This window comes from Ailuropoda melanoleuca, chromosome 13, assembly GCF_002007445.2.
Source record: "Ailuropoda melanoleuca isolate Jingjing chromosome 13, ASM200744v2, whole genome shotgun sequence".
Classification (NCBI taxonomy): Eukaryota; Metazoa; Chordata; class Mammalia; order Carnivora; family Ursidae; genus Ailuropoda; species Ailuropoda melanoleuca.
Window position 1 is genome coordinate 27755135 of NC_048230.1, and position 15246 is coordinate 27770380.

General features: G+C 43.4%; 1 protein-coding gene across 1 annotated transcript in view; it reads left to right on the forward strand.

The window, feature by feature from the left end:
- Nucleotides 1-2601: 2601 nt before the first annotated feature.
- Nucleotides 2602-15246, forward strand: part of DBF4B (DBF4 zinc finger B) — a 34184-nt gene continuing 21539 nt past the window's right edge. The window contains exons 1-3 of the mRNA XM_034640457.1: nt 2602-2725; nt 3169-3234; nt 13069-13223. Coding sequence (XP_034496348.1) covers nt 3201-3234; nt 13069-13223 — 189 coding nt within the window. The 5' untranslated portion in view covers nt 2602-2725; nt 3169-3200. The remainder of the gene's footprint in view (nt 2726-3168; nt 3235-13068; nt 13224-15246) is intronic.

The window sequence follows — 15246 nt, forward strand, 5'->3', positions numbered from 1 at the left end:
TTTTCTCATTCTCTCATGAATAGTTCAGTAGAGTATGCAGAAGCAAAAATAAGACTCTAACACTCTTCTGTCAAACCACTTATTAAAAAGATTTGGAGAAATGTAAAACAATGTCATTCTTCTGATTATTTTTGTTTTGGAAAATATATATATTTTAAAAAGTTTTATTTATTCATTTGAGAGAGAAAGAGAGCATGTGAGCAGGGGTCGGGGTGGGGGTGGTGGGGGGAGGGGCAGAGGGAGACAAGCAGACTCCCTTCTGAGCTGGGAGCCAGACTCAGGGCTAGATCCCACAACCCTGAGACCATGACCTGAGCTGAAACCAAGAGTCAGCTGCTTAACTGACACCCAGGTGCCCCGGAAAATGTATTTTCATTAAAAATTCAGTGGGCTTTTTTTTAAATGAACAATATACATTTTTAAGAAGTTTTTTTTTTTCCTTTGAGAGAGAGCACAAGTGGTTGCATGCATGCATGTGCACACGTAGTGGGGGGGCGGGCAGAGAGAGAGAATCTTCAAGCAGGGGCGCCTGGGAGGCTCAGTTGTTAAGCGTCTGCCTTCAGCTCAGGGCCTGATCCCAGGGTCCTGGGATCGACCCCCCACATCAGGCTCCTTCCTCTGGGAGCCTGCTTCGTCCTCTCCCACTCCCCCTGCTTGTGTTCCCTCTCTCGCTGGCTGTCTCTCTCTGTCAAATAAATAAATAAAATCTTAAAAAAAAAAAAAGAATCTTTAAGCAGACTCCCTGGGGAGCACAAAGCCAGATTTGGGGCTCTATCCCAGGACCCTGAGATCATGACCTGAGCTGAAACCAGGAGTTGGATAACAACTGACTGAGCCACCCAGTTGCCCCCTATGAACAATATTTTTAAGCTTTAATTTCTAATTGCCATCTTCACTAAAGAACCCAAACTGACAGGTCAGCCTCTAGCTAGGACATTGCCAGTCATTGCGATGGGTAAAAAAAACTTGGTAAACAATCCTGTCTCTTAAAACTTGTGCTCGGAAGTGAGGTCAATTTTTTTTTTCTTTTTTCATCAGCCAGAGCAAGTCACATGGCCAACCTTTAGTTCATCAAGGCTGCTATGTATAATCTACTGTAGGGAGGGGCCCTGCTGGAGTGGATACAATATATATATGTATACCTGTGCCATGGTGTTTAAGGAATATTCCAGTTGTGCATGGAGAATGGATTACTTTGAGGAAATGTAGGAAGTTGCTCAAGCGTAAAAGTAGTGTTGGGCCACCTGGCTGTCTCAGTCAGTAGGGCATGCAGCTCTTGATCTCAGGGTCATGAATTCAAGCCCCACATTAGGGGTAGAGTTTACTTAATTAAAAAAAAAAAGTAGAAGTTGTGTTAGAAATCGACACAGTGCTTCGGGCAAGAATGTATGGTGGCTTGAACTAAGATGGTAGCAGCGGTCTGATTCAAGATATACTTTGGAGTTGGCAGAATTTGTTTTTGGAGTCGGGGTGGGGATAAGGGAAAATACTGAAGTAACCTTCAGGTTTTTGTCTTGAGCAACTGAGTGGATTGTATGACGTACTGAGGTGGAGAAGAATAGGAAGTTTTTTTTGAGGGGTGGTGTGTGAAATAAATGTTCTGTTTTGAACATATTAAGCCTGAGGTGCCTGTTAGACATCCAAATCGAAATGTTTAGTAGCCACTTGAATATAGCAGTCTGGAGATCAAGGGAGAGGTCAGAGCTAGAGATAGAAATTCTGCAGGCATTAGCATAGAGCTGATTATAAAGCCATGGAGTTGAATAAGATCTCCTAGGGAGAAGGTGTTAATATGGAAGAGAAGAGGGCTAAGGGCTAAAGCCTTGGCATGCTGCAACATTTATAGGTGAAACAATGGCTTTGGATCCAGCAAAGGAGATTGAGGAACCATTGAGGGAAGGTGAAAACTGGTAGAAATAGAAGCACAAGGAAGAAATTGGCTCAAGAAGGAGGGAATAGTCTGTTTCAATGTTCTAGAAGTCAGATAGGATGAGTATAGCAAAGTGACCATAGGATTTGGGAACATGGAAGTTATAGCTGACCTGGACAAGTACAGTTTTCGTGGAGAGGTGAGGATCCAAGGTTAATTACACGACTTGGGGGAAAAGATGGGAAGTGAAGAATAGAGACACCTCTTTTGAGAAATTTTTTTGTTGGGTGGGTAAATGGAGACAAGGGGGGGGAAACAAAGATGTGACGATGAAATGATGTGTATGTGAATTTTTTTTTTTTTTGTAAATTTTCAATGCTCTGTAAGTGATAGGCTTTTTTGTTATTTATTACCTAACTCCCAGGAATTTCCAACCAGCTCAGTGGGAAGAATCACTAAGACTAAGCTACCACACTAGTCCCAAGTTCCCGTCTATTAAGGCTCAGAGTATTTCCACCCAGACAAGCCAAGACATGAAGAGATAGATGGAAAAAGCGGAACTGAAAAGAAAGGGGGGAAAGGGAGGATTTGCTGAGTTAACATTGACCTCACAGGGCCACCGTACAGCCGACCCTCACAGCTATTACGCTATTTTAGGGGGTGGAGCCGACAAGAAATTTAAACCGAAGCCGCGGCCGAGAGCTCCTGGAGACTGATAATGTACTCGTGGAGTTGCCGTCGGCACTTGGAAGTCCGAAATCTCTTATGGAGCCCGCGAATATAACGCGGAGGCCTTGAGGAAAGAGTACGGAGGCCGAGAAGGAGCCGAGAATTTGAGGAGGGAGTCAGCAAAGGGTAAGGATGCCGGGAAGGGGAAGGTGGGGTAAGAAAGTAGGCGGAAGGGGTCCGAAGAGTGTAGAGAGGTTAAGGGATGGGGAAGATGCGCAGGAATTGGGGAACGGATAGGTGCAGAAGCTGAGGAGGGTGGAGGGGCCGGGAAGGGCTCCCAGGAGTTGAGGAGGCAGAGGTCTCAAGGGGGCAGAGGCACTGAGGGGACAAGAACTTGGAGGGAGGCACGGGAATTGAAATGTACAAAGGGTTGCCAAGAGGCCGTGGGAGTTGAGGGCGCAGAGTCCTAGAAGGGGACTGAAGGAGGTGAGATGGGATGTGGACTGGGATGGAGTTGAGGCTTGCTGTACCCGGGAGCCGCGCTGGGGATTGTGCGGGAATTGGAGGGGGGGTGATAGAAGGTCGAAGGCTAATGAAGATGGTGCTGCTGCTGTTTTGTCCTTTCTCAGGCGACCGCAAATTCTCTGAGCTGCAGAGTTCTATGGCTGAGAGGAGGCTCCGGACTCCGGACCTAGGTAGGTAACAGGTCAAAACTAGGGATTCGAGGTCGAAGTTGCTATTCCTGCACCAGAGTCTCTTGGGATGGAAAGGTCGAGAAACGTTAGCGCTATTGGGGTTATCTAATTACTTAATGGTTTTGAGTGTGTGTATATGGTGAGATGTCATGAAATCATTTAGGAATTCATGTAAAGATCAAATAGAGCTTTCAGTCTGATATTACGAACAAGATTAGCAGATGGGGAATCAGGATAGAGTACCTTATTAAGCCCACATTCATGGTTATTTTTACCATAAACTTAAACACTCACCGAAATAGATAAGTGTTTCAGCACATGCTCACTTCCCTCAATACCCCCCCCTCCCACTTCTTTCAGTATCTTCTAGTTTTAGTTCTGGATTGTTACAGACACAGGCTTTGGTTGTTGCCTTTGAACCAGTAATGTACTTTACTAAGTCATCCACTCTTCCTTTAATGGAGAAATTTTCTCCAAGAGTGTTTTCAAAAGGGGGCTTTATGGGATAAACTTTCTGAGGTTTGTATGCCTGAGAGTATCTTGATTTCACCGTTGTGTTAAAATTCTTGTGTCAAAGTTCTTTTCCTTCAACACACTAAAAAATTACAGCATTTTCTTCCTGCAAAAAGTAGAGGCTGTTGATAATTGGTGTTGGTCTTATTCTTGTTCCTTTGTAAGTGACCTTTTTTCATTAGAACATTTTAGATGATTCTCTTTATATTTGTTCTTAAAATTCACTGTAATATGACTATATGCATTTTAGAGAGTTTTTAATTTTTTTATTACAGTTTTATGCTTACATAATTTTTTTTAAAGATTTTATTTATTTGTTTGACAGAGAGAGACAGCCAGTGAGAGAGGGAACACAAGCAGGGGGAGTGGGAGAGGAAGAAGCAGACTCCCAGTGGTTGAGCCTGATGTGGGGCTCGATCCCAGAACGCTGGGATCATGCCCTGGGCCGAAGGCGGACGCTTAATAACTGAGCCCACCCAGGCGCCCCTATGGTTACATAATTTTAAAAGGCCAGGTCTAGACACACACACACACACACACACACACACACACACACCATTGTTCCTCCTGATTGCTACTCCCTAGGGTGCCATTAGCTGTTTTAGTTATTTCTTCTAGTATTTACCTACTTATTTCTTTTTTTTTTTTTTTTTTTAAAGATTTTTTTTTTATTTATTCGACAGAGATAGAGACAGCCAGCGAGAGAGGGAACACAAGCAGGGGGAGTGGGAGAGGAAGAAGCAGGCTCATAGCAGAAGAGCCTGATGTGGGGCTCGATCCCAGAACGCTGGGATCACGCCCTGAGCCGAAGGCAGACGCCTTAACCGCTGTGCCACCCAGGCGCCCCTACCTACTTATTTCTAAATAGCATGCTCATACTGCTTTTGTTGTTTTCAACTTAAATTATATCTATTGACTTCATAGCATGGAAAATATTTTTTCTGTCTACCCACTTAACATACAGCACACACACACACACATACATTTCCCTCCTCTTCTCTCCTCCTCCCAGTGTTTATGAAGTCTGGTTTTTTTTGTTTTTTTGTTTTTTTTTTAAGTAGGCTCCATGCCCAGAGCAGAGACCAACATGGGCCCAAACTTGTGGCCCTGAGATAGACCTGAGCTGGGATCAAGAGTCAGACGCTTAACCCACTGAGCCACCCCAGCACCCCTATACGTAGTCATTTTTGATTGGTCATTTATTTATTTGCATTATCGTTATTATGGTTATTCACAGATGACCCATGTAGTAAACTAGGAAATATGCTTCATGTTCTATGAGTGATCACTAATTAATGTCCAGATTCTACCAGAATTATAAACCTTCCCTCAATGCCTCAAGCTCATCAGGGAATCCATCAGTTTCTTCTTTGTCTGGAAGACATACCTTCTGAAACCTTTTGTGTTAGTCTTCCAGTCTGGTGCAGCTATGCCTAGGCTTGTTGCTCCAGAGTCTCCCTTCTTCATTCTATGGATTTCCCTTTGCTTCTTTCCTGTGTAGGATCCCCTACATTCCAAATTCCTATTTTCTCTTCTCTTCATTTACTTCCTCATTTTGGTAGAGTACATCTTCTAATATAGCTTCCTGAGAAAGGGTACATGACAGATAAATTTTTCAAGACTTACGGGTCTGACAATTCTTTTTTTTTATTTTTTAAGATTTTATTTATTTGAGAGAGAGAGCGTGAGAGAGCACAAGGGGGGTGGGCAGAGGGAGAAGGAGAAGCAGGCTCCCCACTGAGCAGAGAGCCTGATGTGGGGCTGGATCCCAGGACCCTGAGATCGTGACCTGAGCAGAAAGCAATTGCTTAACCCACTGAGCCATCCAGGTGCCTGACAAGTCTTTATTCTACCTTGCATTTGAATGATAGTTCAGCTAATTAAAGAGTTCTAGGTTGGAAATCATTTTTCCCCAGAATTTTGAAGACATGTTCCACTTCTTTTTTTTTTTTTTTTTTTAAAGATTTTATTTATTTATGTGACGGAGAGACAGCCAGCGAGAGAGGGAGTGGGAGAGGAAGAAGCAGGCTCCCAGCGGAGGAGCCCGATGTGGGACTCGATCCCGGAACTCCGGGATCACGCCCTGAGCCGAAGGCAGACGCTTAACGACCGCGCTACGCAGGCGCCCCCCACTTCTTTTTTTTTTTAAGTGTACAAATCTTTTTGTTTTAATTTTTAATTCCAGTATAATTAACATCCAGTGTTCTATTAGTTTCAAATGTACAATATAGTGATTCGACCAGGTTCCACTTCTTGTAGTTTCCAGTGTTCTGTGGCAAAGTCTGATGCTATAAATATTTCTATCCTCCTCCTGAACACGATAAGGGCCTGGACTGGTCTGTCTCTGAACCACCCCTGCCGCCGTCTAGCAACAATGTGATTATTGTCTTTTTTACTTGCCAATTAGTCATTGTTATTGTTGTTTTATACAATCAGTGATTGTTTGGATTTATACGTATTTTTGCCAAATTTTTGGCATTTCAGTCCTTCTGGGTCTAGCTTCCTTCGTCCCAAAGTACACCTCTGCAAGGTCCTTTAGTAAGAAGTGGTTGGGAATAAATGGGTTTTCTTTGTTTGAAAAATGCCTCGGTTTTCTTTGTTGAAAGAAGGGTGGCTCAGTCAGTGAAGCATCTGATTCTTGACTCTTTTTTTTCTTTTTTAAGATTTTAATTATTTATTTATCTGACAGAGAGAGAGAGACAGCCAGCGAGAGAGGGAACACAAGCAGGGGGAGTGGGAGAGGGAGAAGCAGGCTCATAGTGGAGGAGCCTGATGTGGGGCTCCATCCCAGGACCCTGGGATCATGCCCTGAGCCAAAGGCAGACACTTAATGACTGAGCCACCCAGGCGCCCCTGATTCTTGACTCTTGATTTCAGCTCAGGTCATGATCTCAAGGTTGTGGGATCGAGCCCAGTGTCTGTCAGGCTCCATGCTAGGTATGGATTCTGCCTAGGATTTTCTCCCTCTCCCTCTATCTCTCCCCGACCTCAAAAGAAAGAAGGAAGGAAGGAAGGGAGGGAGGGAGGGAGGGAGGGAAGGAGGAAGGAAGGAAGGAAGGAAAGAGAAAGAAAGAAAGAAAGAGGCCTTTATTTTGCCCTCACTCTTGAATAATTGTTCAGATATAAAATTCTAAGTTGACATTTTTTCTCAGCATTTTAAATACTGATTTTAGTGAAATCATTTAATAATTTATTATTTTGTAGTCTATATCTGATCATTCTATTTGAAGCTCTCAGGGATCTAATTTTGCTGTCTCTTATTTCTACTGATTCTTACCCACAGTGGTTTGTTTCCTTCATGTGTTTTATAATGTTGGAGGGTGAGTTAATGTTCGCTGATGCTTTATCTGAGGAGATTCTCAGAACCCTGAGCTAAGCTGTGCACCTCTAGAATTGCTTTGCATTTGATTATTGGAAGCATGCCAAAGGATTATTGTTTAGATTTATACATGTTTTTGCCAAATTTTTGGGATTTTCTGAGCTGGGATTATTTTTTGCTTTAACTCTCTGTTTGGTGGTGGTGGCAGTGGGTTCTTAGACCACATAAGTGATGTGAATTTGAATTCCAAATTCTTGCGAAGCCTGTGGTTATGAATTCTTAGAGAAGACTTTTGTCATGCAGAGCCCAGGCTAATATAGACAGTATTCTCCTTTCGTCCCTTTTGGTGGGTAGATTATTTTCTGATTACCTTTTCTCCTAGATTCATGCAGGATTTCTCAATTCTAACTCCCCCCCTTGAGGCAGGTGCAAGACCTTATCTCCTGGGCCTGTCTGGCTCATCAGCCACAAAGCCTGTTCTTTTAAGCCCACAAACTCCCTCAAGGCAGTCAGCATTAGCTCTCACCACTGTGGTGTTCAGTTTTCTCATCATTCGGGGCATTTGCGGAGTCCTCTTCTTTATTTAATTTGTGAACTTAGCAATTAGGTGGGATTTGTGTTTATATTTTAGCCAGCATTTTTAGATATTTTATATTAGGAAGGCTTTTAAATTACCTGGTCTCTAATAGGGCCTGAAATGAAGCCAAAATCCTCTTTCTCCTTAATGTCCTGGAATTTCTCGACAGTGTGCCCTGATGTGGGACTTTTTTCATTCATGGAACTGGCACTTGGTGGAGACTTTCAGTCTGGAAACTCATTTTCTTTCATTCTGGAAGTTGTTAGCATTATTTCCGTAAGATTCATCCCCTTTTTTCTTTCTTTTCCATCTCCGTTTTCTTTCTTTTCTATTTCTGGAACTTTTTTTTGTTCAGATATTGGATCTCATGGACTGATTCTTTGGTTTTCTTGTGTTTCTCTCCTACTTTCCTTCTATTTGTCTTTTTTTTTTAAGATTTTATTTATTTATTCGACAGAGATAGAGACAGCCAGCGAGAGAGGGAACACAAGCAGGGTGAGTGGGAGAGGAAGAAGCAGGTTCATAGCGGAGGAGCCTGATGTGGGGCTCGATCCCATAACGCCGGGATCATGCCCTGAGCCGAAGGCAGACGCTTAACCGCTGTGCCACCCAGGCGCCCCCATCTATTTGTCTTTTGTTCTCTTCTCTGGAGGGTTTCTTCAACTTAATCTCCAGTCATTGTATTAAATATATTTCTGTAACAGATTTCTCAGTTCCTAAAAGGTTTTTCTTTTCTGCAGTTTCCTTTTCTATAGTTGCCTATGTGTTTATGGAAGGCAGTGCCTTCCTTTATCTCTCTGAAATATTCGTGTGTTGTGTTTTGTTTTGTTTTTTTCGTTTTCTTCTGCTTTTCCTGTATCGTCTCTGTTTCCTCTAAGGTCTTTTTTCTGTTTGTTTGGTAGTCAGATTTCTTGTTAAAACCTTTCTTTTTTCTTTTTTTTTTTTTTAGAAGCTTCCTTTAAATATCTGATGATCTTTGAGTACCCATTTTACTTAAAAGCGAGGCAATAAAATGCCAATTAGAGGGGGTTGTCAGTGGTAGGCTTGATTGTAGGTAATCAGGCTGGAACCTGGCAATTTTGGTGGGTGTCTTATAGCTCAGGCTGCTATAACAAAACAGCATAGGCTGAGTGGCTTAAACCACAGACATTTATTTTTTCTATTACTGGAGACTGGTAGTCCAAGATCAAGGTGCTGGTAGATTCAGTTCTTGGTGAGGACTTTCTTCCTGCCTTGTACATGGCTACCGTCTCACTGTGTGTTCACATGACCTCTTCTTTACGCAGTCATGGATGGAGACAGCGAAAGCTCTGGTCTCTCTTCTTATAAGGACACCAGCCCCATTAGGGGGGGTTCTATCTCATGATCTCACCTAAGCCTAACTACCTTCCAAGGGCTACACCTCCTACTGTCACACTGGGGGTTATAAGTATGGTGGTTTTTTTCTTTTTGATTCTTCACTTTAAAATAATTTCAGACTTCAGCGTCTGGGTAGCTCAGTCGGTTGCGTGTCTGACTCTTGGTTTTGGCTCAGGTCATGACCTCAGGGTCATGAGATCGAGCCCCACATCAGGTTCCACACTTAGTGGGGAGTCTGCTTGAGATTATCTCCTGCCACCACCACCCCCACCACCCCGTTCATGCTCTCTTTCTCAAATAAATAAATAAATCTTTAAATAATATAATAATTTCAGACTTAACACAAACATTTCAAAAACAGTCAAGGGGTAGGGGGATAGTAGGGCAGAGGGAGAGAGAGAGAGAGAGAGAATCTTAAGCAGGCTCCATGCCCAGCCAGTTTCAGGGCTCCATCTCACAACCTAAGATCATGACCTGAGCCAAAATCAAGAGTAGGACACTTGGGGCGCCTGGGTGGCTCAGTCGTTAAGCGTCTGCCTTCAGCTCAGGGCGTGATCCTGGCGTTATGGAATCGAGCCCCACATTAGGCTCCTCTGCTGGGAGCATGCTTCTTCCTCTCCCACTCCCCCTGCTTGTGTTCCCCCTCTCACTGGCTGTCTCACTCTCTGTCAAATAAATAAAATCTTTAAAAAAAAAAAAAAAAAAGAGTAGGACACTTAACCTAACTGCACCACCCCCGCCCTTTTGTTTTTTAAAATTAATGTATTTTTTATTTTAAGTAGGCATATGCCCAACATGGGGCTTGACCTCACGACCTTGAGATCAAGAGCTGCACTGTCCACCAGCTGAGCCAGCCAGGTGCCCCTCATTGCTTTTTTTCAGTTGGATTATTTATCTTTTTATTATATGAGGGTTTTTTTAAGTATTGTATTTTTCATGTCATTTATCTCCAGGTCTTTACCTGCTGTTCCTGTTTTATATTTCCAGTATTCTCCCTTTTTTGAAGTGATTTATTATACCTTAAAACTCTTTTCTCTGTCTGATCCATTACTTATGACAGTTAGACAACCTATACCAGAGCCTAGACCCTGTCATCTGCCCCTCCATTGCGTGTAGGGACTGGGGGTGGGGCCATAGAGGAAAACGACCGCTAGGTGGAGAGCCCCTGGTTCTAGCATGGGCTCAGTCACTCCCTGTTTGCAGCAACAGTCTATGCCCTTCCAGTATTCACACAGTGCCTATGCTATTCGTTGTCAAGAGCTGTCTCCTTGAGTTGTAATTACCTAACTCCCCAAATGGATGGGGTAGGGAAGGAGGTCCATTCAGATGCAGCCAGCTCACGGTCCCCTTGCCTCTTGTTATCTGTTTCTCATACACATGTGCATCGCCACCCTGAGCTGGGCTCCGGCACTGCCTTGATTTACCCTACTGCCTCTGCTTACCTGGCACTGGTCACTGGCAGGCAGTGACCCACACAGCACAAGTAGAAAGCACTCCCCAGTCTGTCACCCACCTTCAAGCCCTGGCACCCTTCTGTTCTGGGTTTGCTGTCCGCCCAGCCCCCAGTGTCTGGCATCCATCTCATTCCTCCTCACTTCCGTGGCTTCTCTAGGTTTCGTTTCTGTGGAGAAAAATCAGTGGGCCTTGTGTGTTTATTATCTTGTTTAGAACTAAAGTCAAAAGGACTAATTCTAAGTGAGTTTTCTATACAAGTATGGAATTAGGTATACACCTGAAACTAATACAATGTTGTACATGATTTAAACTTCACAATTAGGAAGGAAGGAAGGAAGGAAAGTAGGAAGGAAGGAAGGGAGAGAGAGAGAAAGCAAGCAAGCCCTCTGGAGAAGTTGCTATTGGGGAGGGATCCAGAATGGCTACCAGGGCTGACATTGAGTGGGTATTCCTCGTATGGCTAAATCAGATATTTCTGGCCAGTCTCCAGTCAGAGTGGTCAGTGTGTGTTAAGTATTTGAATATCCCCCCCTCAATACCATTACCTGATACAATTTGCAGTATTTGGTTTACTCCATATGGACTGTCCAAGGGGGATGGGTACTAATTGTTATCACTATTTCAGAAGTGAAGAGAGAGATTTGGAGACTAAGAGAGATTGTGACTTGCCCAGGGTTACACAGCTAGTAAGAAGCAGAAGCAGGGACTCACAACAGAAGTCTTCTCTGTGAAATGCCAAGCTGACTTTCTAGTATTTTCTGGCTCTGTACCTAGGACTTTCAGGAAGAAGGAAGGAAGGAAGTTGAGGGCACCAGAAGTCAAGTGCATGAAGGTCAGACACCAGCTGGGGACAGGACAGCAGGCTGTGGTTTTATGGGAACGATACTGATATGTTAGTCAAAATCTCATCCCTAAATGGTTCCCAGTCTAATGGGGAGTCCAGAGGTTTACCCGGAAGGAGTAAACAAGAATATGAAGCTGAAAATACTACGAGGACAGAAAATAAGTGATATGGAACTCAGAAAAAGAAAAACACCATCTCACCAGGGCAAGCCAGTTTAACTGAGTAGGTCCAACTGAGAGTCTGACAGTAGATAGCAGCGATGCAGGAATTCATGGAATCGAAGAGTTTCAGAAGATTTATAAAAATATCTGATCCAAGGGCGTCTGGGTGGCTCAGTTGGTTAAGCGCCTGCCTTCAGCTCGGGTCATGATCCCGCATCGGGCTCCCTCCTCATCAGGAAGCCTGCTTGTGCACGCACGCCACTCACTCTCTCTCTCTCACTGTTTCTCTCTCTGTCAAATCAATAAATACAATCCTTTAAAAAAAAAATTCCACACTGAGGGTGTAGGCACACCATTTAGGTTTTATCACTGATGTTTTAGTATACTTATTTTATCATGATCGATTTTTATCCATTGCATTTTTGATACATTTCAAGTAATTTGTAGACGTTAGTACCTTTCCCTCTAAATAGTTCAGCGTGCATTTCGTTGACCAGAATTCCATATTTGTTCATAGTTTTTTCCTTTAATGTAAAATTTATATAAAATAAAATATACAATTCTCAAGATTATATTTGCTGAGGGTTTGGGGAGTTTCTTTTTAGCTTTATTGAGATATAATTTACATACTATAAAATTCATTTGTTGTAAGTGTATGCTTTCAGTGATTTTTAGTTAATTTACAGGGTTATTCAGCTAACACGCACCCCAAAAAGAACCTCATGCCCATTTTCAGTCACTCCTTATTCCTCCCACCCTCAGCCTTTAAGCGATCACAGATCTGACCTAATTTCTGTCTCTCTATATTTTCCTTTTCTGGACATTTCATATAAATGCAGTCATATAATATGTGGTCTTTTGAATCTGACTTTTCTTTTTTTTTTTTTTTTTTTTTTTAAAGATTTTATTTATTTATTAGACAGAGATAGAGACAGCCAGCGAGAGAGGGAACACAAGCAAGGGGAGTGGGAGAGGAAGAAGCAGGCTCATAGGGGAGGAGCCTGATGTGGGGCTCGATCCCATAACGCCGGGATCACGCCCTGAGCCGAAGGCAGACGCTTAATCGCTGTGCCACCCAGGCGCCCCTGAATCTGACTTTTCTAATTCAGCATGTGTTAGACGTTCATCCTGGTTGTGGTATATGTCAGTGGCTCAGTCTTTTTCATTGCCCAATAAAATTGCATTGAATGGATATAGCACATTCCGCTTACCATATTAATTATATGTGAATTGTTTCCTATTGGCTAAATGAACCATGCTGCCATGAACCTTCTTGTACAACTTTTTATCTGGACATATGCTTTCATTTTTCCTGGGTACATGCCTAGAAGTGAAATTGCAGGGTCATGTGTTAATTTAATGGTTAGCGTTTTGAGAAATTGCCAAATTGTTTTTGCGAGTGGCTGCACCATTTTACATTCCCGCCATCCATGTACGAGGATTGTGGTTTCTCCACATCTGAGCTTCACAAGGGTGGGAACACTAGCGTCTGACTCATCTTTACGTGCCCCGGGGCCTAGCCGAGGCTGTTGGTGAGCATCGCTTGGCTCGCGAGACGCTCTTAGCCCATGCTTCTCACGTTGTTCCTTTTGTCATTCTTTTCTAGGGACTCAGTTGGGAGTTTCCAGTTGTCTGGAAAAATGCCGGAAGAGCTCACCAGATGCAGGGAGGCAGCCCTTCTCTGGAAAGTCCTTTTATCTGGATCTGCCTGCTGGCAAAAGTCTCCAGTTTTTGACGGGGGCCATCCAGCAGCTGGGTGGGGTACGTAACCTGCTTCTCACCTGTGATGTCCTGTGCTCTTGTGGGTTGTAGGGCAGGAGCTGAAGAGGGATTATGTCTGTGACTTCCAGGTATTTTCAGTGGTACGACTACATTTTCCAAAGCAATTTTAATTATAAATCCTTTTTTAAAACAAAGTTAGGGATGCCTGGTGGCTCAGTCAGTTGAGTATCTGCCTTCAGCTCGGGTCATGATCTCAGGGTGCTGGGATCGAGCCCCACATCGGGCTTCCTGCTCAGTGGCGAGTCTGCTTTCCCCTCTCCCTCTGTGATCTCTCTTGCTCTCACTCTCTCTAAAATAAATAAATAAAGATTTAAAAATAAAGTTAAAATATTTTTCCCAGTTAGAAAAAATATTATCTGGGGCGCCTGGGTGGCACAGCGGTTAGGCGTCTGCCTTCGGCTCAGGGCGTGATCCCGGCATTCTGGGATCGAGCCCCACATCAGGCTCTTCTGCTGTGAGCCTGCTTCTTCCTCTCCCACTCCCCCTGCTTGTGTTCCCTTTCTCGCTGGCTGTCTCTATCTCTGTCTAATAAATAAATAAAATCTTTAAAAAAAAAAAAAAAAAAAAAGAAAAAATATTATCTGTTCATTTTAGAAACCTGTTCATTTAGAAATCATTAGCAGAACATAGAACTGCTCCCAATGCAAAACATCATTTTGATGTATTTTCTTCTGGACTCTTTTCTCTCTTTCTTTCACACCTTTATTGAGATGTAATTCATATACCATACAGTTCACCCATTTAAAGTATACAACTCAATGGTTTTTAATGAGGGGTGCCTGGGTGGCTCAGTCAGTTAAGCAGCTGCCTTCAGCTCAGGTCATGGTCTCAGGGTCCTGGGATCGAGCCCCACATCAGGCTCCCACTCAGCGGGAAGTCTGCTTGTCCCTATCCCTGTCCTTCTGTGCTCTCTCTTTCTCTCTCAAATACGTAAAATGTTTTTTTTTTTTAAATGTCTTTCAGTGTATTCACAGAGCTATGCAAGCTGTGTGAATACACAGTCCATTTTAGAACATTTTCATCACCCCAAAAAAGACGCCCATACCCATTGTCAGTCACTCCCCATTTCTTCTCAACACTCCCAACCTGGATAAGGATTCATCTACTTCTTTTTTTTTTTTTTTAAGATTTTATTTCTTTATTTGACAGAGATAGAGACAGCCAGTGAGAGAGGGAACACAAGCAGGGGGAGTGGGAGAGGAAGAAGCAGGCTCATAGCGGAGGAGCCTGATGTGGGGCTCGATCCCGCAACGCCGGGATCATGCCCTGAGCCGAAGGCAGACGCTTAACCGCTGTGCCACCCAGGCACCCCAGGATTCATCTACTTCTGTCTCTGTTCTTTTTCCCTTTTCTAAGTTTTATTTTTATTTTTTATTTTTTTAGAGTGGGGAGGGACAGAGTGCGAGGGAGAGAGAGAATCTTTTTTTTTTTTTTAAAGATTTTATTTATTTATTCGACAGCGATAGAGACAGCCAGCAAGAGAGGGAACACAAGCAGGGGGAGCGGGAGAGGAAGAAGCAGGCTCATAGCAGAAGAGCCTGATGTGGGGCTCGATCCCATAACGCCAGGATCACGCCCTGAGCCGAAGGCAGACGCTTAACCGCTGTGCCACCCAGGCACCCCAGAGAGAGAGAATCTTGAGCAGACTCCATGCCCAGTGCAGAGCCCCACACCAGGCTCTATCTCCCCACCCTGAGATCATGACCTGAGCTGAAATCAAGAGTCAGGCGCTGAACCAACAGAGCCACCCAGGTGCCCCATTCCTTTATTTTTTCATGCTTGTTTTCTGTGTAGCTATGATCATGAATACATTTTTGATTACCACCTTTTTGCCCATGACCTTAAAACATTAGCACTTTCCTATCATATCATTAGTGTCCCTCATAAACATTATTCATAATGAGAATATAATATTTTTGGGGGTGGGTTATTAATTTACTTAATTGTTACCTTGTAGACATTGAGATTATTTCTAAATTTTAGCTCTTAAATAACACTGGTG